Source organism: Mytilus trossulus, chromosome 3 (assembly GCF_036588685.1).
Source record: "Mytilus trossulus isolate FHL-02 chromosome 3, PNRI_Mtr1.1.1.hap1, whole genome shotgun sequence".
NCBI lineage: Eukaryota > Metazoa > Mollusca > Bivalvia > Mytilida > Mytilidae > Mytilus > Mytilus trossulus.
The window spans coordinates 45635976-45663520 of NC_086375.1; the positions used below are offsets into that span (position 1 = coordinate 45635976).

General features: G+C 31.2%; 1 protein-coding gene across 3 annotated transcripts in view; it reads left to right on the forward strand.

Annotated features, from left to right (window-relative positions):
• LOC134711613 (probable ubiquitin carboxyl-terminal hydrolase FAF-X) overlaps nt 1-22392 on the forward strand; it is a 41205-nt gene extending 18813 nt beyond the window's left edge. For 2 of the 3 annotated variants that reach the window (XM_063572313.1, XM_063572314.1), the window contains exons 28-58: nt 514-639; nt 873-1033; nt 3483-3591; nt 3911-3966; nt 4247-4337; nt 4650-4796; nt 5332-5542; nt 6034-6152; nt 6492-6596; nt 7028-7206; nt 7718-8033; nt 8338-8423; nt 8948-9039; nt 9265-9382; nt 9599-9674; nt 9969-10033; nt 10404-10519; nt 10891-11060; nt 11876-11967; nt 12225-12366; nt 13151-13244; nt 13783-13937; nt 14273-14443; nt 14780-14971; nt 15347-15406; nt 15918-16026; nt 16202-16307; nt 16663-16756; nt 17129-17205; nt 18523-18592; nt 19003-22392. In XM_063572313.1, coding sequence (XP_063428383.1) covers nt 514-639; nt 873-1033; nt 3483-3591; nt 3911-3966; nt 4247-4337; nt 4650-4796; nt 5332-5542; nt 6034-6152; nt 6492-6596; nt 7028-7206; nt 7718-8033; nt 8338-8423; nt 8948-9039; nt 9265-9382; nt 9599-9674; nt 9969-10033; nt 10404-10519; nt 10891-11060; nt 11876-11967; nt 12225-12366; nt 13151-13244; nt 13783-13937; nt 14273-14443; nt 14780-14971; nt 15347-15406; nt 15918-16026; nt 16202-16307; nt 16663-16756; nt 17129-17205; nt 18523-18592; nt 19003-19380 — 4083 coding nt within the window. In that variant the 3' untranslated portion in view covers nt 19381-22392. The remainder of the gene's footprint in view (nt 1-513; nt 640-872; nt 1034-3482; nt 3592-3910; nt 3967-4246; nt 4338-4649; nt 4797-5331; nt 5543-6033; nt 6153-6491; nt 6597-7027; nt 7207-7717; nt 8034-8337; nt 8424-8947; nt 9040-9264; nt 9383-9598; nt 9675-9968; nt 10034-10403; nt 10520-10890; nt 11061-11875; nt 11968-12224; nt 12367-13150; nt 13245-13782; nt 13938-14272; nt 14444-14779; nt 14972-15346; nt 15407-15917; nt 16027-16201; nt 16308-16662; nt 16757-17128; nt 17206-18522; nt 18593-19002) is intronic. The other variant, XM_063572315.1, reaches the window with a different exon arrangement.
• Nucleotides 22393-27545: the final 5153 nt, after the last annotated feature.

Below are 27545 nucleotides of genomic sequence, written 5' to 3' on the forward strand. Positions count from 1 at the left end.
GCAAAAAGGTGACTGAAAAACTTGTTGAACAATTTGTTTCTTATTTTTAATATTCCTAATAAAATTTAATGCTTCACCTTACAAACTAGCATCAACTACATTCTCAACTATTTAAAATATGTTAGTTGTTGGAATCAAAATTGTACTAGTTAAACTTTGTGGTGCTATGATTGTTTTTTTGCTAACCTTGACCAACTTTCAGCAGTCCATTGATCCAATTAATATTTTATTAAATGTACATGCTAGTCTGACATATATTACTCAATCTTTATGTTATTTACCCAGTTAAATCACTTTAAATTAATACATGAAAGTAATATAATAGATGGTGCTGTTTAGTAGTCCAACAGAAATTTTGCAATTCAAGCACAACATTAAATTTTAAGTTTCTATTTTACCAATGTGCAACAGACACTTTTACTGTTCAAAAGGACTTTAACTCACTTTTAAACCTAAAGTCTTTTATATTGTTATCTTATATATTATCTGATTGTTGATACATTGTTTTTACAGGCCTCTAAAGTAATTCCAGATTTGTCAGTTATAAAAGCAGTACAGAAAATAGCTTGGTCCTCTAGTAGTTGTTCATTACATTTGGTTCATGCCTCCAATGAGGATATTCACAAGGCTCATGAGAAGGTTAGTCATATTTGATTTATAATATTAATCAAAAAGTAAGATAAGAAAAATGGCATTAAAAAAGTAGTTTACTTGATTTTATGATACCATGAAAGGTAAGATAGAATTGGATAAGAAAAAAAAATGGAAAAATCAAACAATTTACAAACAACCAAATAGTCAGCCAAAAACATTCTGATAAAACTTGAAAAGTAGCAGTTAAAAATACTAATTTGAACTACTATTATTTTCAGCCAAAAGACCATTTAGAAGTAGAAGATTTAGTGGTTGCTAAGGAATCATTAGAAGTTCTGACAATCTGTCTCTGTCTATGTCCTCCTGCTCTAGAAGCTCTCAATAAAGACAAATCATGGCAGGTCTTCATCAAGGATTTGTTATTGATATGTAAACACAGGTATGGTCATTGTATAATCTTGGGTGGTCCTGAATCTCCCTGTGTATCTATTTGATCAAGAATTGTGTATGAGTAATTTTGGATGCTTGGAAGATCTATGGAAACTTCACAGAACAGTAATGTAGCATATGGCAGTTTACCTGATATAAACAACTCTGGCCTGACAAGTTGATTTGAAGTCATATTAAATTGACCTTGAATGTACCTTGTATGAACCTTACCTCCTTAACTGGTGATATGGAATTTAAGGATAAAACTTCGCTCAGAGACATGTATTTTTTGCAGAAATGTTATTAATTTCTTTGGGATACTTTTTATACGACCGCAAATTTTGAAAAAATTTTCGTCGTATATTGCTATCACGTTGGCGTCGTCGTTGTCGTCGTCATCGTCCGAATACTTTTAGTTTTCGCACTCTAACTTAAGTAAAAGTGAATAGAAATCTATGAAATTTCAACACAAGGTTTATGACCATAAAAGGAAGGTTGGTATTGATTTTGGGAGTTTTGGTCCCAACATTTTAGGAATTAGGGGTCAAAAAGGGCCCAAATAAGCATTTTCTTGGTTTTCGCACTATCACTTTAGTTTAAGTTAATAGAAATCTATGAAATTTTGACACAAGGTTGATGACCACAAAAGAAAGGTTGGGATTGATTTTGGGAGTTTTGGTTTTAACAGTTTAGGAATTAGGGGCCCAAAAAGGGCCCAAATAAGCATTATTCTTGGTTTTCGCACAATAACTTTAGTTTAAGTAAATAGAAATCAATGAAATTTAAACATAATGTTTATGACCACAAAAGGAAGATTGTTATTGATTTTGAGAGTTTAGGTCCCAACAGTTAAGGAATTAGGGGCCAAAAAGGGACCCAAATAAGCATTTTTCTTGGTTTTCGCACCATAACGTTAGTATAAGTAAATAGAAATCTATGAAATTTAAACACAAGGTTAATGACCATAAAAGGAAAGTTGGTATTGATTTTGGGAGTTTTGGTCCCAACAGTTTAGGAAAAAGGGGCCCAAAGGGTCCAAAATTAAACTTTGTTTGATTTCATCAAAATTGAATAATTGGGGTTCTTTGATATGCTGAATCTAACTGTGTATGTAGATTCTTAACTTTTGGTCCCGTTTTCAAATTGGTCTACATTAAGGTTCAAAGGGTCCAAAATTAAACTTAGTTTGATTTTAACAAAAATTGAATCCTTGGGGTTCTTTGATATGCTGAATCTAAAAATGAACTTAGATTTTTTATTATTGGCCCAGTTTTCAAGTTGGCCCAAATCGGGGTCCAAAATTAAACTTTTTTGATTTCATCAAAAATTGAATAAATGGGGTTCTTTGATATTCCAAATCTAACTGTGTATGTAGATTCTTCATTTTTGGTCCCGTTTTCAAATTGGCCTACATTAAGGTCCAAAGAGTCCAAAATTAAACCAAGTTTGATTTTAACAAAAATTAAATTCTTGGGCCTCTTTGATATGCTGAATCTAAACATGTACTTAGATTTTTGATTATGGGCCGTGTTTTCAAGTTGGTCCAAATCAGGATCTAAAATTATTATATTAAGTATTGTGGAATAGCAAGTCTTTTCAATTGCACAGTATTGTGCAATGGCAAGAAATATCTAATTTCACAATATTGTGAAATAGCAAATTTTTTTTCAATTAGAGATATCTTTCTTTGTCCAAAATAGTAAGCAAGAAATATCTTATTGCAAAATTTTTTTTGGATTGGAGTTATCTTTCTTTGTCCAGAATCAACTTAAATCTTTGTTATATACAATATACAATGTATATTCACTTTTTACTACCAACTGATAAATTTAAATAATCTTTACCATTCAGTGATAACAAGCAGTTTTTTTACATTTTATTTAGTTTATTTTATGATGTATTTAAATGAGTAGTTATTGTTGCAAACTCCATTAGAATATTTTAATTTAATTGAGATTAGTTTTGGAATAAGGGAAAGGGGGATGTGATTAAAAAATTGGGTTCAATTTTTCTCATTTGAAATTTCATAAATAAAAAGAAAATTTCTTCAAACATTATTTTGAGAGGATTAATATTGAACAGCATAGTGAATTGCTCTTAGAGAAAACAAAATTTTTAAGTTCATTAGAACACATTCATTCTGTGTCAGAAACCTATGCTGTGTCAACTATTTAATCACAATCCAAATTTAGAGCTGAATCCAGCTTGAATGTTGTGTCCATACTTGCCCCAACCGTTCAGGGTTCAACCTCTGCGGTCGTATAAAGCTACGCCCTGCGAAGCATCTGGTTGCTTAATGTATGAAAATTGTTTTCTTCTCATAAAAAAAAACCTATGAAATACACTTATACTAATATGATAATATATATTTGAAACCTTTAATTATGAACCTTGTATAGGAGGTGATCAACAAGATGAATTCATACCAAGTATATATATAAGAAATTTGTTTATTTCAGATCTGTAAGAATATCTGCCACTGATCAATTTTATCTTATGGCAACCAGATGTTGTGGTGGTCAGAGACCTGTTTTGTTTTTTATTACTTTGTTGTTTTGTGAGTTAAATGTGAGTATTATGTAAATCTTTAGTTTACTTTCATATAAAAGTATATAACCCAACGTACATTTTGCAGTAATGTCTATTACATTGTTAGTAAATTTTGAGTGTATTTCTTTTTATTAACTAACAAAATAAGGAAAAGTTGGTTTGTTACAGTTCAGTTTTTGTGTCAAGTCTTTTCATATTTGCATTGATTCTGCAGTATTCAACGAATTTATGCTTTTGATAAATGATTTCCCAATAAGAATACTATGCAAGCCCAATTATATGCCTGTACTAAAAGATAGATGAGTTTATTGATTATTCTATATAATTCTTTTTACAGGATTCTGTGAGAGAGTATGCTAAACAAGCAAATGAATATTTCAATTTGTTATGGAAGTAAGTCCTTTTAGATTCAAAGTTTGTTACCATACTTTGAATGTATATTTATCTTTTAAAAGGTGATAAATCTTTTTTTTAAATCAAAGTTTCTTGTAAATGTTAATCCTTTTATTTTGTGTCATCCAACAAAAAACTCATTTAAGTTCTTCACAAAGAAATAAAATATAAACCAAATATAATGCAAAATTTACTATTAATGAACTAAATCTCTTCAGAAAATTGTATTGCATTACCTTGTATTTACATTACAATGTATAACTTATTTTATATATTTTAGGTTGTTAAATTATGCATGTAGTACAGATATAAGATTACCCAATGCAGATAAATTGTTGCATAATGAAATTTTATGGTTGAAAAAATTGAGGGTAAGTAAATTTTTACCTAAACATAAATGAAAATTGTGGCATCATTATTTGTTTCTAAAATCATTCATAATGCAAGTATTTTTTTATGGATATTAACTCAGCAAATTCACAAGAACACAGCAATTTGATAATCTCATAGTTGAAAAGGCTCAAATTATTATAAAGTAGATTTATCAAACAGGAATATAATACATTGAATAATATTTCTTTAAAAAAGATATAGTTTTACTTCAAATAATTTTAAAAAATCAGTTTTTTTGTTTTACTTCAAAAGATTAAAAAAATAAATTAAATTTAAACTTATATTTTTAGGAACAAGTATTAAATACAGGAGAAGTTGAAGTAGAAGATGCTCTTCTAGAGGGTCATCTTGGGATTACCAGAGAGCTGTTAGCATTCCAGACACCAGAAAAGAGGTACCACATTGGTTCTGAAAAAGGAGGATCAAATCTCATAAAGGTTAGTATTGTTTTGTAATATTATAAGTTTAAGAAGATATGGTATAAATGTCGATGAGACATCTCTCCACCCGAGACCAAAATACATAGAAGTAAACTATAAGACACAGTACAGCCCTCATCAATGACTCAAGCCAATACTAAAGAGAAAGCTATAAAAGACACAGTAATGACAAATATAAAAATTATTCAAATGAGAAAACAGCCTATTTTATGTACAAAAATTGATGTACAGTAACAAATAACAAGAAGTCGCCCCTTTCCCCCTAAACTGGAACAGTGTATTACATGAGAACAAGCTACAGTAGTTAGTTGAAAATAGCTTAACTCATGAGATCAATCCCATAAAACACAAAAACAAAAAGTACAATTCTGAGAGTACTCAAGGCTAGTTCAAAGCCATATATAACAGCTAATGAAAAATCATGTATCTTAAGATTATGATGCATGTAGAAAATGAATGTTTGTATGTACTTTTGAGAATTGAGTAGTAATGTGCACAGAATTATACAGTTATTTCTATTTATCTCCTCTAGGAACTAATTGAAGACTTCCTGTTTCCTGCATCAAAGATAGTTCATCAAAGTAGAAAAGTAAATGGAGAATTCCCCACAGAACAAGCTAACCCTGTGTGTACCGCTCCACTTACAATTACAGCAGCATTTGACCTGTTGGTGGCTTTGTGTACACAATGTGTTCCTAATCTTAAATGTGTAGCTCTTATGTTGATGGAGATGTTCTACAATAGTAAGTCTCATAGGGTTTTGTTTAAGTATTCATTATATAATTGAAAGATAGCTGTGGAAAACGAGTACAAAGAAAAGATAAAAACAATATGAACATAATTGTTAGAAATGTTACATGATTTACATACCTATTATATTGTTGTAAAAAGGAGTAAAATGAAGAAGCTATTTTGTTATGTAAGAGTACACACTGAACTTTACCAATTGAATGTGCTTGTTGAATGATTATGAAAAAAAGAAGAGTTGAAAGTTGTTGATACAAAAGAACTGGATTTTGAATTGCTTATTATAAATCAAAGTAGAAGTGGACAGAAAATATTCCAGTTGGTACTGTATGTTTTCCTTTGATCTTTTGTTATGTTGGTATGACCATATAATGACCTATTCAAAACATATTCTGTGTTGTATTGTTTAGTCATATGTGAACTTTTACAATATGAACTATTTTTGAATGTTATTCAGTTTAACTTACAATGTATTTTATCTTTATAGATGATGCCTCATTAACAGAGTGGGAATACTTGCCACCAGTTGGTCCACGGCCACATAAAGGGTTTGTAGGACTGAAGAATGCTGGGGCCACATGTTATATGAACTCTGTCATTCAGCAGGTTAGTATATATAATATTGTTTAAGAAAATATAATAGATTTTTTTCTAGGATAATTTATGAAAGACATATTCTAGTTGTAGAACTTCAGGGCTACCACAAGATATTTAAAAAGAAGATGAATTTGTGTTGAAAATTTATTTTTTGAAAAATTTCAGAGTATTAATTTTAAGGAATGATGACCTTATTTATTTCCACAATTTTACTATTTATGTGAAAATTTACAGTGTTTCAGCAAAGTAATGAAAATTACTTAATTACTCAAATATAACTTGAATTCCAAACATGCTTTAGCCCAGAAGCCATTCTTATGGTTGATACTGAACCATTTTACTTTGTAGCTGTTTATGATAGACAACATCAGATCAGATATCCTAGCTATTGATGGAGCTGCTGATGAGGCCTGTGTAGAGGAAGATTATGTGGATGAGAAAGTAGAAAGTGAAGTAAGTAATTAATAGGCAGACAATTGTTGACATTTCCCAATGAATGAAAGACTTTCCACTAAAAATGATATTACTGAGTTTCTTCAACTGAACAGAAATATGATTGAAGCATAATTTTTGAGTTGAATAAAAGTATAGGGTTGTTTAGAACTCTGTAGTTAATATAAAGTTCTTACATTTTTTTCAATTCTGGTAAAGTTTGCTCAATGTATGTTAGTTCTGACAGGTCAATTTTATTTGAAATATCCGATAACTCAAGTTTATTTGAAAAGATTTAAGACTGAATGTTGTATATGATAATTAAGGAGAAAGATGAGTGCATATGTCATCCATAAACTGTTTTGGTTCCTCAAGTACTTCCATTATTTATATTAACTGTATTTGTTAACTTGTTTTAATGTATTCTTATAAAATGGTTGATTAATTTGAAGACAAATGTGGATATGGGTGATGAAGAAAGGAAAGATGAAGAAAAACCAGTGAGCAGTAAGGATGATGAGAGAAAGGAATACAACATGGGTGTACTCAAACAAATACAGTTGATATTTGGTCATTTAGCTTGTAGCAAGCTGCAATTCTATGTCCCAAGGGGATTCTGGAAACATTTCAAGTAAGTTGTATCCAGGAATATTGTGTATTTAAAGTTGGTGATGTCTTTGTACTACTTATGGATCCCAGGATTTTGATATAATAGCGTTATATTACTGATGCTATATGAAAGTTATGGAAAATACTTGTTTTTTTATATTTGAAAATTGTTAGTATGGAAGCAACAATGGTTAGTATCCAATGATTACTTAGATCATAATGGTTTGATATGTATAGTTACAATATACATGCATTAGGTAATGAAGCTGACCATTATCTACCTATTCAGCTTATAATATCAGTAGTATGAATTTGCATAATGAATAAATTTACACATAATTACACAAATATGAATGGATTTACACAAAATTACACAAAAATGAATGCTCATCAAATGTAATTGTCAGTTTCTTCCAATGTTATCATTGTAATTTATATACAATAGATATGTACAAACATACTCATTTTGTGGTCAAACCTTTTATTATATTTTTGTATTAATAAATAGTAAAAAATAATATTTTGTTTTACAGGTTATCAGATGAACCAGTGAATTTGAGAGAACAACATGATGCCTTAGAGTTTTTTAATAGTTTAGTAGACAGTGCAGATGAGGCTTTAAAAGTACTCAATCAACCACAAATTTTATCCAAGGTTTTAGGTGGGTCATTCGCTGACCAAAAAATATGCAAAGACTGTCCCCATCGTTACCAAAGAGAAGAGTCTTTCACGGCATTGAACATTGATATTCGAAATCATCATAATTTATTAGAATCTTTAGAACAATACGTTAAAGGAGATTTATTAGAAGGTGCTAACGCATATCGTTGTGAAAAGTGTGATAAAAAGGTGAGTAGATGGTTAATTCTTATTGATATTGATATTGTGAAAACAAATATATGTAAGAGGTAATACTGTTAAATTAATTTTATGGATTTCTGATATGCAGATAAGATTTTTTTAATATTTTCAGGATACTAAGTATCATGTATATATCTATCAATATAAAAAAAACTGAAACAGATTTAAATTTAAGTTAGTTACAGAATATTTTTCTTTACAATGTTAGACATGTGACAAAATTATGGCTTGAAAATTTGACATTTTTCTGTTTTCAAGTTTGTCACATTGAATGAACTTTTTTCTTTGTTAGGTTGATACTGTGAAAAGACTGTTAATAAAGAAATTACCACAAGTGTTGGCAATACAGCTGAAGCGGTTTGATTATGACTGGGAAAGGTAGGCATATGTATTATTAAGTCAACAAATATTGTACACATCCATTTTCAAGTAGTTAAACAAGTAGTTTCACATCATGATATTGTCAACACATTGCATTGACTGTCTAATAAAATCTGTGTGTTTACTGTGTGAAAGTTTGTTTCATATTTTTTTCTATAAAAGGCTAGATAATAAATGTATAACAGCAGACTCCATTGAGTGTGTAGCCAAAGTAATATCTTTGGTTAGCTTGATTGTAGGCTGAACCTCAAAGTACTTGTTAGGTTAGGTAAACAACCCAACTTTAAGAATAGAATAGTCTGACAGAATACCAATCTATCTGTCTGTTGGACTATGCTACTTCGAAAGGAGGGTAGTATATCTGACCTAGTAATGACTTCACGGTTAACCAAAGATATTAGCTTTGGCTACACGCTCAATGGAATCTGCTGTAAAAGGTTAGTCTTGAATTTGAATGTTTTTAGACACATCTATAGAATCATATTAAATGTATGTTAATGATCTTTATTTTGCTATTGCAGAGAATGTGCAATAAAGTTCAATGATTACTTTGAGTTTCCACGAGAGTTTGACATAGATCCATATACTGTACAAGGAATGGCAAAAATTGAAGGTATATAATTATATTCTACTTATTATGATACTTTGTATACCAATCTTTTTTCTGTATTCCAGCTGTATTTTCAACTGAAATTTGTATGACAGTAGTTTTCATTACTCTCTTAAATTCACATCTTTGAAAGATTTTATCTATGAGCAATTGTTTAATAGTATTAAAATAACCTAAAGAAGAAAATAAATAAAAGCATGTATTTATCAGTTGTGCGTTTGTTTGTAGGTGAAATAATTGATATAGATGATTCCAAGCCTCAGAGTACCAAATACAAGCTTATTGGAGTTGTTGTTCATAGTGGACAAGCCAGTGGTGGTCACTACTATTCATATATATTACATAGGTAAGGAGTTCGGTATAGTTTTCTGGGTTGTTCTTAATGTCACTATAATATATTTTACATAATAACAAAAATATGTTCTAAGGCTAAGATTAATTCCTAACGCCACTGTTAATCTGTGTGTAGCTTTCTATTTCTTTTTTATGGGAATCAGCAAGAATTCTATGATTTTTAAACTTTTATATAAAATTATAACTACTTATTTATATTCCATTGTAGAGGTGAAGATAATACTGCTAAATGGTACAAGTTTGATGATGGGGATGTGTCAGAATGTAAAATGGATGATGATGAGGTAAACTATTCAGATGTGATGTATCAATATAGATCAAATACTAAAATGTGCATGTTTTATCTTATGGTCAATGTCACCAAATGATAGAAGTATGGAATGTATTCAATTTATTGTGCATAACGGAAAATAATCTGGGTCTTACATGCTGAAAGGGGAGATAATCAAATTTTTTTACTTCAAAATGCAATGTTTTATATGGTTATTGTATTGTGGGCCTGGGGGATCTGTTAGTGAGTTCGCTCACAGTTCTAGTTTAATTAATTGTTTTTTCTCATCACACATTCTGTTTTGCAGGAACTGAAAAATCAATGTTTTGGCGGGGAATATTTAGGAGAGGTGTTTGATCACATGCTGAAAAGGTGAGGTTATATGTCATTAGGTGAACTAGTCTTAGTATTGAAGGTTATATCTCTCCATGTTATCAACAAACTAAATTTATTCATGACAAATTATTTTTACAAATTTTACTACACTTGTTTGTCAACTTGACACTAGTTAGCTATGCATCAATAGATATTATTCCAGAAATGAATAGGAAAGGGGAATCAATTCCAAGATGAGTTAATTCGTGATCTATTTTTCAAATTTCCAAAATTGGATATATTTTGTAGATTTCAAATTAGTCCTGTCCCATCTGATTATTAAGTTGTATTAATATTTTCATACATAAATGCTTGTTCCATACATAATTATGTATGGAGCATGTAATGGTATTACATGTATTATTAGAATGGCTTATAGAAAGCAGAAAAGATGGTGGAATGCCTACATCCTGTTTTATGAAAGAGTAGATGAAGTGGATAATGAGAAACACATCTACAAGACCCTCCAAGACTTAACTATTGGTTAGTGTACATTTAATTTACTTTGAATATTTTACATTTGTGAAGAAAACATACAAGTTTAAATTAACTTTTTCTTCAAAGAAGGATATTACATTTGATGATTGTTTTATTAAATAGTAATTATGGTTATCATTTTATATTTCATGTATTTATGACAATGAAAAAAAAAATTAAAAAAATGGTGAACCTTCTGCCATAATTATATTCAGTATTTATTTAGTTAAGCACAGGACTAGAAATTTATTGGCCTGTCATATTTCTGATTAAACAAATAATTGCATCAAACGTTCTTCATTGGTCATTGTCTTTTTGAATTTGAATGCATGGAAAAGTTAAAACATCTGGTGAAATATAATTGTGTGTTTTTTCAGTAAATAAACCTTACCAAGTTACCATGCCAACTGTGATAGAGAAGTGTGTGAGGAAACGTAACATCATGTTTATGCATGAGAAGAGTCAGTTCTGTGTGGAATATTTCCATTTTATGAAGAAACTGCTTAACTGTAATCCCATCTATACTCATTGTCCACAAGATAAATTGGTAAGCTTTAAATGAAAGTTAACGTTTTCTGTGACAAGATTTAAAATGCACTACTGGAAACTCATTGTCCACAAGATAAATTGGTAAGCTTTTGCTGTAATGGAAATTAATGTTTCTGTTCTGTAGTGACAAGATTTAAACAGTATGCACTATCTAGTAAAACACAAGTCAGCAACTCTTTTCATAAAAAAATCTTACAATTAAAATTGATCGTAAGTTAACTGAAAAGTGAATGAATTGCGAGTATTTTTAAATTTTACTCTTTAAGTTTTTATGTAAAATAGGGCTGCTGATGTTTTTATCATCCTTATGTATGTTTGAGAAGGGGTGGCTTATTTAGACTTATATTGGAAAATAAGGGTTATTCAATATTTCAATAGTGAAAATTAATATGATCAAAAGCTGGCATACTTTCAACACACATTTCAGATTAAAGGTTTGCATTTAGAGCATCTATGACAGCATATTAATACAGCCATAAACTAGTTGGCAAATTGAAGAACCTTTTTTGAATATTATACTTTGACAGAAATGACCAAGTTCACTTTAGGTAGAACAATTTTATAATCACTTTCATTTAATATAAATCTGACCATTCTGCTGGAAAATTTTAAGATCTTCAAATAATTTAGGATAAGTAAACTTGAAAATGGAATTGGGGAATGTGTCAAAATGACAACTCGACCATAGAGCAGACAACAGCTGAAGGCCAACAATGTGTCTTCAATGAGGTTATTTGTACATCAACAGAAGCACAAATATGTAAATACATTGATAATATGAATTTTGAGGATTTATTTTCCAATTTATTACAGTCCAATGATGCAGAAGTACTTGCCATGATTAGCACAGAGCTGGCCTCTAAGTTCTTGTTTAATGTAGGATTTAGAACAAAGAAGAATATTAGGTACGTTTTTTAATTAATTGTTTCAAAAAAAAACACAAAAAAACACAAAAAAATGAATTATAGGAATAAAAATTTCATTTGTAAAAGAATACAAAAAAGATAAGTCCTTGTTCTGTTGTTTATTATTTAGTAAAAAATAGAAGTTTGTAAATAGACTTTTGGAAAAAGATTTTCCGTTTTAAATACATGTGTAAAGCTTTATACTATTTAATATTAAAACAGGATGATTAACAAACATTGGTAACATTTTGTTTCAGGGGACCTGCAAGTGAATGGTATGAAACTCTAAGCAGCCATCTACGACCCAGTAAGAAGGTTCGCAGCTGGTTTGCAAATAATGTATTATTTGCCCATCCTAACAGATTTGCGGAGTATTTACTAGAGTGTCCTACCTCAGAGGTTAGTCCTTAATTTTTGGCAGTAAGATAGTTATTAGGACTAACATGGACTTCATTGATGATTGGATCAAAATCAAGTCCTACACTTTTCAGCTAATGTTGTATTCACTATATTAGTAATGTTGAGATGTTTGAAAGATAATATTGAAATAATAATTATATTTCAAATAACTTGATAGATCCAAATATTATGAACTTATACTTTGTTCTATTTTACAACATTCTTAAAAACAAATACAAAAACACAAGGTTGTAAAAGCTGAGTCTTATGATTTCTACTATAGCAACTTCTAGCTTTTTTCCATGTTAGACAGGTTTTTTGTTGGAATTTGTAACAGTCAAAAGTTTGTATTAAAGAAAGTACAAATCCATATAGAATGTTTTAGCTAACCAACTTGAGAACTTGACTGTTCTTAAATATAAACAAGGATGTGTCCCAAGTACACGGATGCCCCATCTGCACTATCATTTTCTATGTTCAGTGGACCTTGAAAATGGTATAAAATCTCTAATTTGGCATTAAAATTAGAAAGATCATATGATAGGGGACATGTTTACTAAGTTTCAAGTTGATCAAAAACTTTAACCTGACGCGGGACAGACGGACGGACGGAAAGACAGACTGACGGATGCACAGACCAGAAAAAATGATGCCCATTAATGAGGCATTATAAATGGGGCATAAAATAATTTCCTCACCAACTGATATGTAGTTCAAGTTTTTCATGTGCCACAATATATGAATGAAGAGATACTAATAAACAACTTTGATTTTATTATTTCAGGTCAGAAGTGCTTTCAGTAAAATAATTGTGAGCTTATCTCATTTCTCTGTCAGAGATGGCCCTAGTCCCCCACCATTAGTTCATGGCTTAATTGGTAAGTTATTGTCAAAGAAGAGTAAGGATGGGTTGAATGTACACAAAATGATTAAACAATTTACTCTGGTAGTACATTGGTATAAAAACACATACTCTTAATATAACCGAAAGGTGATCAATAGATCAAGAGTCTCTAGCATGGATGTGGACAGAATAACTTGAAGCAACAAATGTACATCAGAAACTGGATAAAAATCAATGAAACAACCCATCAGGAAACAACATTAAAAGTCCAAATGAATCCCATCATATTAAAAGCTGTAAATGAGATGCACACAACATCTTGTGAAATAATTGAACGCTGAAATACATTATGTGTATATATTATCAAACATGAATTGACAAGCAACAGAAAGAGTTTATGACAGCTACTGTGATGTGACATATCCACAGTAACATAAACACAAATTGTAGCTCTCAGTAGAATGAATGATTTTTTTTAGTATTTGAATATATTCCATGTTTTTACTCTGTTTTTCACTAGATGCATGTCTTAATAGAGAACTGAGTTGTTAATGAGTTAATTTTGTTTGTAGCCCCAGGTCAGACTGCAGATCCCAACATGACACTGAGTGACCATCTACTTCTAGCAGTTCTACAGCTGTTAAAGAAAGAAGTATCAGAGCATGGCAGACACTTACAACAGTATTTCCACTTGTTCCTAATGTATGCTAGTCTGGGACCTGATGAGGTATAAGTTCACTGCAACCATTAATTTAGATATATACTTACCTCATTCAACCTTAAACTGCATTTTATAAAATAGTATTAATTTACCTTTAAATAGAAAACGAACCATTTGTATATTTCAAAATATTTTTCTCTTTAAAGATCCATGTATAATTTTGTTTGTGTTTAATGTTGTTTTTTGAAGAATTTTCAGTGGTTCCAATGTAAGAGGATCTGAAATCCAGGACCTACTAATGATGAAACAAATGTTTAAACAAGTTTTGAGTACAATGGAGGGCTTGGGAGCCTTGGATTATGTTTAACTTTGTTTAACACTTCAATGTTTTATTTTTACAGAAATTACAACTGTTGAAGTTGAATGTTCCAGCAATGTTTATGTTAGTAGCCTTAGATGAGGGACCAGGTCCACCAATCAAATACCAGTATGCTGAACTTAACAAATTGTACTCAGTTGTATCAATACTGGTCAGATGCTGTGATGTAGCTACCCGTTGTCTTTCTTATGCTGTAAGTTATTTTACATTTTAAGGACTGGTATATATCTTAGCTTTTATGATGAAATCGATTTACATTTTGCTTCAGTTTGTGTATAAATGCTTATCATTCTAAGTATTGCAGCACCTTGACTTGATTCAAGTAAGGTCAGTATTGAAGTAAAAATAAAATACATCTGTTATATCAATATATTTCAAGATAAGCTTCATAAAAAGTTGATTTTATTGAACTAAACACTTGCATGTTAAGTTTGTGAAGACCTTTTTCAATCTTAGATATAAGTATACAGTTGAAATTTTCTTATTAGCAAAAAACTAGGAATTTTATGATATTTCTTTTTACTTGTAGGAGTCACCATCTAAGATGAATCCATACAGTGACGGACCACCCAAGCCCAACCCTTTTGGAGATCCTTCATTACCAACTCCTTTGATGCCAATTCAACAACAAGTAATAGAACCAATGTATGGTAGAACTAGTTATGTTAAGAAGTTAATAGAGGATTGTAACAGTTCTGATGATACTGCTAAGTTACTCAAGGTCAGTCAGTATGAAATTATGTAAATTAGATCGAAAAATATACTTCGTAACATCAACAATAGTTTAATTATCATCATAATTTTAATGACCTTCAAAGAATCTGGTAATCATAGCAGATCTGTGGTAGTCTCTGAAAAAAAATCACAAATTGTTCTGACTTGGGACAAGTTAGAGCTTGACACTAATTTTATGGGGAAGACTATAAGTTTGACCTATAGATGTCTCTTAGGATTTCATTAATTTGCTGTCTCTATCTTCATATACCACGAACTAAAAAGACATAATCTTCAGACTACCGGTAAGTCTGGGATTTAAAATGATTATTTAGTTGTAAGAGTTCACAAAACCTAAATTAGTATTTGTTTTATTTTGTAGTTCTGCAGCTGGGAGAATCCTCACTTCTCATCTACTGTTCTTGGGGAACTGTTATGGCAGGTGAGTGACTGTTTTCTCTTTGAATAAAAAAATAAATATCTAGTTTTTGGTTCATTATTTTTTATTGTTGTATAAATTTAATTTTGTTGTATAGATTTTATTTCAAAAAAATGATACAAATGCAAATAGAACAAATGTATCCAAGACCAATCTATTTTTCCTACTTGTAATCTTTAGCTGTGAATTTTCAGATATGCACCAAGTTTTTTTTTAGAGATCTTTTTCATTGAAAAAGTAAGGATAGTAACATGGCATTATTTGAACAGCTTCTATATTTTATATTCAAAACTTCATAATGTTTTCAAATCAAGAAATGAAATTGTGACTTTTGGAGATGTTAATTTATCTGAGTTATGCATATTCATGAAAACTACAGTTTATTAAACACCAACCACAATCAAGATAATGGATTTGCTGAGATCAAACAGGACAAGGGAAAGTTGAAAATAAAAAGACACTGGACATCATAGAAAAACATATTTTTCTTACTTAACCTTCTTTTATGTTACAGGTTGCCTACTCCTACACATATGAACTCCGACCCTACCTTGACCTGTTATTACAGATGTTATTATTGGAAGACACATGGCAGAATCATAGAATACATAATGCATTAAAAGGTTAGTATTTCAAAAATTTGGAAACAATTATTAAGTTTGATAAGATATATTCTTACTATTCAGATATATTTGACTACAGGTGAATTTTGTTGAGAGAATTTAGTTCTGGAGTGTATATTTTATATTGAGATCTAGTCGATTTTAATTATTAATCTAATTTGTGTTTTTTTTTAAGGCATTGATGAAAAGGATGGGTTATTTGATACCATACAGAGAGCCAAAAACCATTACCAGAAGAGGGCATACCAATGTATCAAAATGATGGTGTCACTTTTCTCTGTGTAAGCATTTATATCATATATATTCGATCAACCAGTGTTAATGTATTCAAGATATATCTATAAACCGTCTTATATTAAATTCTGTACAGATCTGATTTTGTTATAAAACAAAAGAAATTGTATAATTCACAACACTACTTAAGTGAATTTACCAAGTTTCTTCATATTAATATTTTCTCATTTGTATTTTACAATCAGACATCACCAAATAAATTCACTGAAAATCAAAAATAAATTAGTTTCTAAATAATTCAGTTGGTTAAAATTTTTGACATGTTTTTTAATAAGAATATAACCTTTATAAAAGACAATTGATATGTTCTAAAAGAAGTTAATAATCATTATGTTATTACAGATGTCGTCCAGCTAAAGAAATGCTACAAAGTAATGGTGATTTAAAAAGGAAATGGACGTGGGCAGTTGAGTGGCTTAATGATGAGTTAGAAAGGGTAAGAAGAATAATCCTATACTCATTAAAGCATATGCAAATTATTTAGTCATTATTGTACTTAAAGTTTGTAAAATTTAAGATCAAATTTCTAACCTGTGTCAAGGTCATCTATCCGAAAGAAACTGTTTGATATAACACCAAGTTGTTTAACATTACAATTTTAATTGTATTTTAAAAAATATTTAAAATATTTAAAATAGAAACCTTTTTGAGATGAGATAGTTTTATAATATTTTAGACAACATAAAGAACCTGATTTAAAAAGTTTATGGATCCTAGAATAAAAACAAAGAATTAAAGCATTTTAACAACAGGAAATATTATCTTTAACTAAATTGTCAGGTTTATTAATCATACTTCTTTTCCTCAGAGACCATATCCAGGAAATACTCAGTATACCTACAATAATTGGTCACCACCAGCGCAGTCCAATGAAACTTCTAATGGGTAAGTTAACCAAGGATATGTAGATAAAAGACAAATCCATCTTTGATTCAGCCTTGTCTGATAATCAATGAGTGTTATTAAAACAACTTGAAATGGCGGACTCCTTTAATAATCATAATAACCAGTCTACATCTTAGTATATATATTCTGTACAAAGGAGTAGGTCCGGTAAGGGCCGGTTTTGGGCTCAATTTTAAGTTCATCTGACGAAAGATTTTGGACACTTTTTAAACACTTAAATGTCTATTTCAATTGATTCAATTATTTTTTGTGAAAGATTTTAACTGATTCACTCATTAAAAACGCTCTGATTCTGGCTTAAATATGAAAAATCTATCAAATCTGCCAAAAACTGTCACTTTTCATATGGTTTTTGTCAAAAATGAAAGTGGACGCATCCGTGTTCATCCTCGACCTTTATATATGTTATGTATTATCATGAGACACAACTTACATTTCAATATCGAGAATGAACACGAATGCGGCCAATTTCATTTAAGACGGAAACCATCCAAAATTTAACTAAAATGCTAAAATTGTGAAGATTTCAGTAATTTAGCATGACGTGCTTCTTTTGCTTTGTGAACAAACCCATGCTCTAAATCCAATAAAATTTGTTTGCACATGCAGATATCGACTACTGCAGAATAATGAATTTTATTAAATTGACATGCATTTGATATATTTCATTAGCTTAAATCACTTCCAAACTCTTAAATGATGGACATGTTGTTACTTATTCATTTATTATGACTATAACGTGTTGCAATTCGAAATTGACATATTTGACCTAGATACAACATCTGTTCATGCTGGCTGTTCAAAACACCTCCCTATGAAAAATTACATTGCCAGTCGTTTGCTTGTTTACAAAAAAAAGGGAGGTTTATGGAAGAGCCTACATGAACCCTCTAATCTTGTACACATCGGACATAGAAATTACCTTTATTGTCCTAATCTGAATCGAAATAATTGATGCAAGTTATACTTTATTGTAGTTTTAACATGGGTACCCATTATATTCGTGTTATTTTAGCCCTCACTATCGCTCAGGCAAAAATAATCACGAATATAATGTCTACCCATGTTAAAACTACAATAAAGTATAGCTTGCATCAATTATTTCTTAAATAAACAGTTTAACTTCTTATATGTTAACTTATTTACTATGCTTTACAGGATTTGTGTAAATTTTACATATAATTTATCAATTTGGTTTATCAAATAATATTTCACCTATTCCCTCAAAAGAAGTAAGATAGGATCAGTATATGTTCTTACAGATAATTACTTAATTATTTTATCTATACTTTTCAGCTATTTCTTAGAAAGATCTAATAGTGCCAAGATCACTCTGAACAAAGCATATGACTTGCTACCAGAAGAGGTAAGTAATGCCTGATACATTTCAATTAATGTCTTCAGCAATATAATATTTAAATGATAATGATCATTGACTTTTAAAGTATCTAATATTCAGTTTTTTTTATGTTAACACATTTGCAGATAGTTTTTTTAAAATTTGGTGACAATCATTTCTTGATGAATTCATTTTGTTGATTACCTTTTTGAATTATCTGCAATAAGTAAATATAAGTATACTTTAAAAGTGATCTGACTTAGAATGTTTTACTTCTGATTCTCAGAATTTTCATGTAAGAACAAAATTATGTACAAGGGCCAACTTTTTATCGACTTTGGTAAGGTATAATTTATTTGAAAAATGTTTCAAGGATATATTTTTTTTTTCTTATATTTTCCTATCTTTTGAGAAATTTATGGTGATTTGATTTTCAGGAGCCAGAAGATTCTGAGCTAACAGATGAACATGAAAGTCCTCATCCTGAAGAAGGTGTAGGGACCTATCCTCCACGCCCAGCTGGAAGTTCCCCTCAGCCAGTAGAGAAGGAAAAGGGCAAAGAGAAAGAGAAAGAGAAGGAGGAGAAAGAAACAGATAAGGATAAGGAAAAGGAGAAACAAGAAAAGCCAGAAAATCAGGAGGTGCCTCCTAAACCTCATGTTCAGAACAATCAGGTCAATACCTCCCAGTCACAGCAACCAATTCCTCCAAGTAACCAAATAAACAACCAACTGAACAACCAGCAACCAGATACAGGGGAGGAGGAGGGTTCCAGTAACAGCAATAACAAAACTTCTCCTGCGCCTGCAGAATGATTGAGATGATGGAACAGTGTTATTTATTTTAGTGCTTTTGAGATATGTTATTTATTGTATAAATGTTATGTATTGCTATATATTGGGGTATTTATGTCAGATTTTTTATTTTTTCATCATTATTTTTTTTCTTCATTTTTTCATCAAAAATTTAAAAAAAACATTAAACAGTTGAATGGCAAGGTTATTATATTTTTTTCATATATAACTTGATTGATGTAAAAGTCAAAGCTTTAGTAACATATAAAATGCAGTTTTTGTCAGTTTTTCAGGAAAATTAACAGCATCATATAACTTTTATCACTCCAATTATCGCTTAGGTGTTACATATGTATGCTTATCTGGCAGTAAAAACATAAAACTATTTGTTTAAAGCTTTATATAGATAAAAGATCTATTCCTCTATGTTAGTGAATTATTGTTTACAATCTGACCTTTAAGCATCGATAGACTTGTCTGTCTTACAGGGTTCACTTGACAATGTCCTCATTTTCATGGTTCATTGATTAACCAAAACAAATTTTGATTGGGTTAGTTATAGATGAACTGAATAAAGTTTATAGATTTTTTTACAGAATGTATGTAAGTACATATTTATCTAACCGGATCATCTGAACTTGACTCATTTTATCATTTTATTAGTGGTTCATTTGTCAACCTTGAGGCAATGTCATCAGTTACAAAATGTAAGTTTAATCTGTAGAATCAATGGAAGGTATGAATCTGTCTGGCAGTAAAATGAGACCTTTACCTCCTTTTCAGGTTTCATTGACTTGTGTTTAATCAGTTACTAAGTGTAAAAGTTGAATATATTTTGTCTACAGAATCACTGTACATTTCTGTATAATACCTGTCACTTGACCTTGATCTCAGTTTATTGATTCACTTACAGTTTAAATTTTAGACCAGTTACCAATTTGCATATAAAATTGAGACCTACTATTTGTAGTCGGCTATATATTTGTGAGATATTTTAGTGTTGCCAGTCTTGTTTACAATAAATATATGTTGGTAAATATAAAATCAAATTGATGGTTCATTGCTCTGTCATAAGAATATATTTCTTTACATAATTTGTTACAATTTATTTTACATTTGGTAAGATCTAGTGTGAAGATGATATCATTCTTTAATTTTGATATGACATACAATGCAGGAGAAAGTGGCTATTGATGAGAGGGTTTATTAATTTTTGTTGCTTAGAGGAAAGAAGGTTTCACCCATATTAAAATGAATTACCTTACAAGTTTGATTGTAAGATGAGTAAATGTAATATCTGTTTAGACATTTCTATAAAAATAAATTTTTCATTGCTCATGCCAAATTTTGAAGTACAATCTAATTTAATTTTATAACAGAATTAATGAAGATATTAACCAAAATATATAACATACTTTTTCTTTAAGTACTTACATACAAATTTGTATTATAAATGTTCAAATTGAACTGTTATTAACAAATCACTTTACTATGATATATAGTATTCAAACAATAAAGTTTAAAGCATAAATGCATACAAGGATTTTTAACATTTTCCATTGAGGATTTAATCATTTGTGTGGAAGTCTGAATTAACCTTTTCTTAAGATGGAGATGTAATTATTTATATTTACTTCTTTGTAAACTATTGCATGCGTTTTTGATGTTTAAAGTGCTTTTCATTAAGACATATATTATGTCATGTGATACTCGATTGGTTCTATGTATATCATCAGATGAACTGTTCTAGTAACAAGGGAGATAATTATGAGAAAGCTGTGAGACAGTGTGTTCAAATATCATTCTCTGGGAACTGTAAAGAATTTACATAGAACCAGTCTGACTGTGAATGTTAGTTTTGTGTATGATACACAGGAGTGTACATGTATAGTGTAGATACACAAGAGTGTACATGTATAGTGTAAAAAGATGTAAATAATCAAACACCAGTGTGATACATGTAAAGCTACATTTGTAAACTTTGTAAATATATAAAGTAGATAATAGTGTTCTTTTATATTTTAAGTTCTTTTCTTTTTGTACATATGCTTATTCCTGAGTTCACTTTTTGTCAGTATTTTAACCTGACTTTGTGATTATTTTAAATTATTTTCTATTATGTTGTGCAGTTTAAGAGTTTCTGCTATGTATTTTCTGTTCTTTCCTTCTGTGTCTTTATCTTCATTTCTTTGAACTTTTATGTTTATATTAAGTGCTAGTGAGAATTAAGGACCAAATATGCTTGTAATATGTATGAAGCTAAATTAATGTATGGATGTTCAAGTCTTTGTGCTTGGACTAATTGTCAAGTTGGAAGGTTCATACTCAAGTCATTTACTATTGAACAAAATATTAGTCATCATCATTCAAGTCAAATTTTCAATACAGGGTTTACTTATGGAATGAAGTTTGAAATTGAATTAACCTCAACAAAATTTATCTTATTCATTTCCATGCAGAATAAAATGTAATCGATTTGAAGATGTATATGAACATTTGTTTTGACTTAAAAAAAAAATGCTGTATTGTATGTTTTAAAAAAAAGTTTATTTTTAAATAATTGATTGATTAGATTGTGTTTTCATCTTGCTTGTTTTGTGAATGATATTTTACTGTCCTTTCCGTAGCAGAATCTTTTCATTATATTGTATACATACAAGCATTTCAAGATTTTATGCAAGTAGATTGATACTGTGACAAATATTAATGTATAACTGAAGAAGCCCATTAATTAAATATATAGTACAGTAATTAACACGATTAAATGTCTGAATAAACAAAAAACACTATTTGTTGGTCTCTCTTTTTTTTGTGATGATAGTTTAGATGCTTGGATGTGTACAGTAAGAGAAAGTTTTAATCCTATATTTTGCTTTCTGTTTTAATATACAATGTGATATTTTATACCTGTCAGTTGTGGCACATTAAAATGTTGGTTCATTTGTTACATGATGTTAATGTATGGTGTGTTTTGGATGATTGAATGAAACACATCACTTTAAAAGCTTGTATTATTAAATTTTCAGAAAGTTATTCGTGTTTGACTTGTATAAAAACCAAAGCCAAGTAAAGCATTTTCAGTGTCTAAATCAGTTGATTTATACCCTTCACAGTGTGTATTGTATACTGCAATGACCTTGTCTAAATCAGTTGATTTATAGCCTTCACTGTGTGTATTGTATACTGCAATGACCTGGTCTAAATCTAATATTTGTCACTTATTAAAGTGGGTGGTATATCTCAATTAAATTGTCTGTCTGTAATTTTGTCACATATTCAAAATGTCTTCAGTTTTTTCTCCAGATATTACTAGGCTTCTGCACTGGTGAATGAATGAATGGTGTTTGGTCTTGAACTTTTAATGTTAAATTGTGCTGTGTCTTCCTCTCTTAGATCTTCTTGGTGACTTGCCACTGACTTCCAGTTTGATAGTTCTTTATAAAATAAGTAGAAGTAGTATGATTGCTAATGAGACAACCAGACAACAAATAACATAGATGTGAGTGGCTATAGGTAACTGATGCTTTGTATTTTCATTATATCTACTAAGCTTTCATTTTTATGCCCCACTTGGGAGCATTATGTTTTTTTCAATCTGTCTTCCTTCATCATTCAAGTTAAATATTTTGGTCAAGGTAGTTTTAGTGGGGCATCCGATTACTATGGACAAATGCAATACACCTTATCGCTATTCCCGGCTGACCCTGCCGCTTGAACTTTTGACGCATACAACAATCACTTTTTCATTGTGGCGTCAGCTATTTTGCTTTATGACGTCATAATTTTACGGGAACCTGTGTGATATTCAGTAATGGCGGACAAATAGCGATAAGGTGTATTCCTTTGTATAAATTACCTACCAATATCAAGGCAGAGATAATTCACTGGTATTGAGTTGTTCCTTATTGGTTTTTAGCTCACCTGGCCCGAAGGGCCAAGTGAGCTTTTCTCACCACTTGGCGTCCGTCGTCCGTCGTCGTCGTCGTCCGTCGTCGTCCGTCGTCGTCGTCGTTAACAATTTACATTTTGAACTTCTTCTAGAGAACCACTGAATGGAATGGAACCAAACATGGCATGAATGTTCCTTATGAGGTGCTGACCAAGTGTTGTTACTTTGTAGCCGATCCATCATCCAAGATGGCCGCCAGCGGGGGACTTAGTTTAACATAGGACACTATGGGAAATGCATACAAATGACTTCTTTTAGAGAACCATTGAATGGAATGAAACCAAACATGGCATGAATGTTCCTTATGAGGTGCTGACCAAGTGTTGTTACTTTGTTGCCGATCCATCATCCAAGATGGCCGCCAGCCGGGGACTTAGTTTAACATAGGACCCTATGGGAAATGCATACAAATGACTTCTTTTAGAGAACCACTGAATGGAATAAAACCAAACATAGCATGAATTATCCTAATGGGGTGCTGACCAAGTGTTGTTACTTTGTAGCCGATCCATCATCCAAGATGGCCGCCAGCGGGGGACTTAGTTTAACATAGGACCCTATGGGAAATGCATACAAATGACTTCTTCTAGAGAACCACTAAATGGAATGAAACCAAACATAGCATGAATATTCATTCCTTATGGAGTGCTGACCAAGTGTTGTTACTTTGTAGCCGATCCATTATCCAAGATGGCCACCAGCGGGGACTTAGTTTAACATAGCACCCTATTGGAAATGCATACAAATGACTTCTTTTAGTGAACCACTGAATGGAATGAAACCAAACATGGCATGAATGTTCCTTATGTGGTGCTGACCAAGTGTTGTTACTTTGTAGCCGATCCATCATCAAAGATGGCCGCCAGCAGGGGACTTAGTTTAACACAGGACCCTATGGGAAATGCATACAAATGACTTCTTTTAGAGAACCACTGAATGGAATAAAACCAAACATAGCATGAATGTTCCTTATGGGGTGCTGACCAAGTGTTGTTACTTTGTAGCCGATCCATCATCCAAGATGGCCGCCAGCGGGGGACTTAGTTTAACATAGGACCCTATGGGAAATGCATACAAATGACTTCTTTTAGAGAACCACTGAATGGAATGAAACCAAACATGGCATGAATGTTCCTTATGAGGTGCTGACCAAGTGTTGTTACTTTGTTGCTGATCCATCATCCAAGATAGCCGCCAGCCGGGGACTTAGTTTAACATAGGACCCTATGGGAAATGCATACAAATGACTTCTTTTAGAGAACCACTGAATGGAATAAAACCAAACATAGCATGAATGTTCCTTATGGGATGCTGACCAAGTGTTGTTACTTTTTAGCCGATCCATCATCCAAGATGGCCGCCAGCGGGGGACTTAGTTTAACATAGGACCCTATGGGAAATGCATACAAATGACTTCTTCTAGAGAACCACTAAATGGAATGAAACCAAACATAGCATGAATGTTCCTTATGGAGTGCTGACCAAGTGTTGTTACTTTGTAGCTGATCCATTATCCAAGAAGGCAGCCAGCGGGGGACTTAGTTTAACATAGGACCCTATTGGAAATGCATACAAATCACTTCTTCTAGTGAACCACTGAATGGAATGAAACCAAACATGGCATGAATGTTCCTTATGTGGTGCTGACCAAGTGTTGTTACTTTGTAGCTGATCCATCATCCAAGATGGCCGCCAGCGTGGGACTTAGTTTAACATAGGACCCTATGGGAAATGCATACAAATGACTTCTTTTAGAGAACCACTGAATGGAATGAAATCAAACATGGCATGAATGTTCCTAATGTGGTGCTGACCAAGTGTTGTTACTTTGTAGCCGATCCATTATCCAAGATTGCCGCCAGCGGGGGACTTAGTTTAACATAGGACCCTATAAGGAAATGCATACAAATGACTTCTTTTAGAGAACCACTGAATGGAATAAAACCAAACATTGCATGAATGTTCCTTATGAGGTGCTGACCAAGTGTTGTTACTTTGTAGCTGATCCATCATCCAAGATGGCCGCCAGCAGGGAACTTAGTTTAACATAGGACCCTATGGGAAATGCATACAAATGACTTCTTTTAGAGAACCACTGAATGGAATAAAACCAAACATGGCATGAATGTTCCTTATGAGGTGCTGACCAAGTGTTGTTACTTTGTAGCCGATCCGTCATCCAAGATGGCCGCCAGTGGGGGACTTTTGAATGAAATTAAACATGTTCCTTTTCTTATAAATGAGGTTGTGTTGTCACTTTTAGCCAAATTTTATATTTTTTTATATGATTTCAAAAACCCAAGTAGAATCAGGTGAGCGATACAGGCTCTTGAGAGCCTCTAGTTTATTAATCTCTTAAGAAAAAAAGAAAAAAAGAATGAAAAAAACTTTTTAAAAGCATTTAATGACAAAACAAATATCTATCTGTATAAAAAATACATAAAACAAAACAACCATGTAAGAAGTGTTTGAAAGAAACCAATAAGTCCTTCTTTCTTCACAATTTTGGAATGATTTCTTGTAACAAACAAGATTCTTTGTACAAAAAATAATTGTTCAGTGAAACTCCATCACCATTTTAAATGTTATGAAATCTTATATCAATCTCAAAAATGAATGAAAAACTATGTTACCTTCTTAAAGTAAATGCTCTTAAAAATAAATGTGATTTCATGGTTAGCTGATGTGGCCAACATTTAAAGCTCTGTCAGTTGGGCCATTCTGCTATGAAAAATGGCTGTCCTTATAGCACATTGTAAATCCTGAGGTATAAATCTGTTTTGTTTTTGTGAAGATCAAATAATTTCAAATAGAAGCATCTTGTGAAATTGGTTTTGTTCTTGTGAAGATCTCATAATAACTTATAGAAGAATCTTTTGAAATTGAAATTAATCATTGTGCTTATACAACATGATTTTCTCAACAATTATCCACCACTGGAATCTACTTATCACAAAGCCCTAAAAATAAAAATCTCAAATGGATTTGCAATTTCTAAAATAAATCAATAACAAAAACAAAACAAAACAATAAATATGTTGCTATAAAAGCATGAGTAAAGCACCATCTTCCCTTTCTTTGCAAATGAAAAAAAATCTGTAAAATACCAGTCCTATTAACTTTAGGCAAACCTTTCAAAACCTTTTATTATCAATTTAATGTTATACATGGTGCTTTCATTTCTGTGAACCCCTAATATTTCCACACCATCTTTTTATGCCTCACCTACGATAGTAGAGGGGCATTATGTTTTCTGGTCTGTGGGTCTGTTTGTTCGTACATCTGTTCGTTCGTCAGTTCTGCCCCACATACGATAGTAGAGGGGAATTATGTTTTCTGGTCTGTGGGTCCGTTTGATTGTCCGTCTGTTCGTTCCTCAGTTCATTCGTCTGTCCGTTAGTCCGTCCCGCTTCAGGTTAAAGTTTTTGGGCAAGGTAGTTTTTGATGAAGTTGAAGTCCAATCCACTTGAAACGTAGTACACATATTCCCTATGGTATGATCTTTCTAATTTTAATGCCAAATTAGAGTTTTTACCCCAATTTTAATGGTTCACTGAATATAGAAAATGATAGGGCGAGTGGGGCATCCTTGTACTTGGGACACATTCTTGTCTTATCAACTTTCTGACTGAATTCAATTAATGATTTCCCAGTGGTACTGGTATTTAATCATGTCATGTGAATTGAAATTCCATAGAATGTTTGTGGTTATTTTTTTGCTCATAAATCTTACCCCTTAAATAAAGCTGCCTTTACCACATATTCTTTAGTACACAAATGTATGCTGAACTTCTTGATAGAGGACTGTTATTTTACAAATATTAAGTTTTACTTTCTCTGTGGAAAATAAAACTACAATGTCAGAAAATTCATAAAAAAATAGAGACATAAAAACACTTGTGATTTGTCTACAATTCTACCACAACCAATGAACATATTTGAAAAAAGTATCAAAATCACACAACCATTACCCTTCAAAAATATATATAACAATAAAATGAAGCCTATATGAATGTGGCAAGTATAAGCTGCTGGTGATGTTAGTACCTATTTTGATAACATTTACTGAAAATTCATGGTTTAAATACAAATAAACTATTGGAATGTTAAGAAATATATATGAATTTTATTGATATGTGAATAGATCCATTTTTCTACAAACTTACATGTAAATCTTTCTACTCAGTTTCTGTCCATGATATGTTTTTACATAGTTCAATTCAGAAAAAAGTTTTTA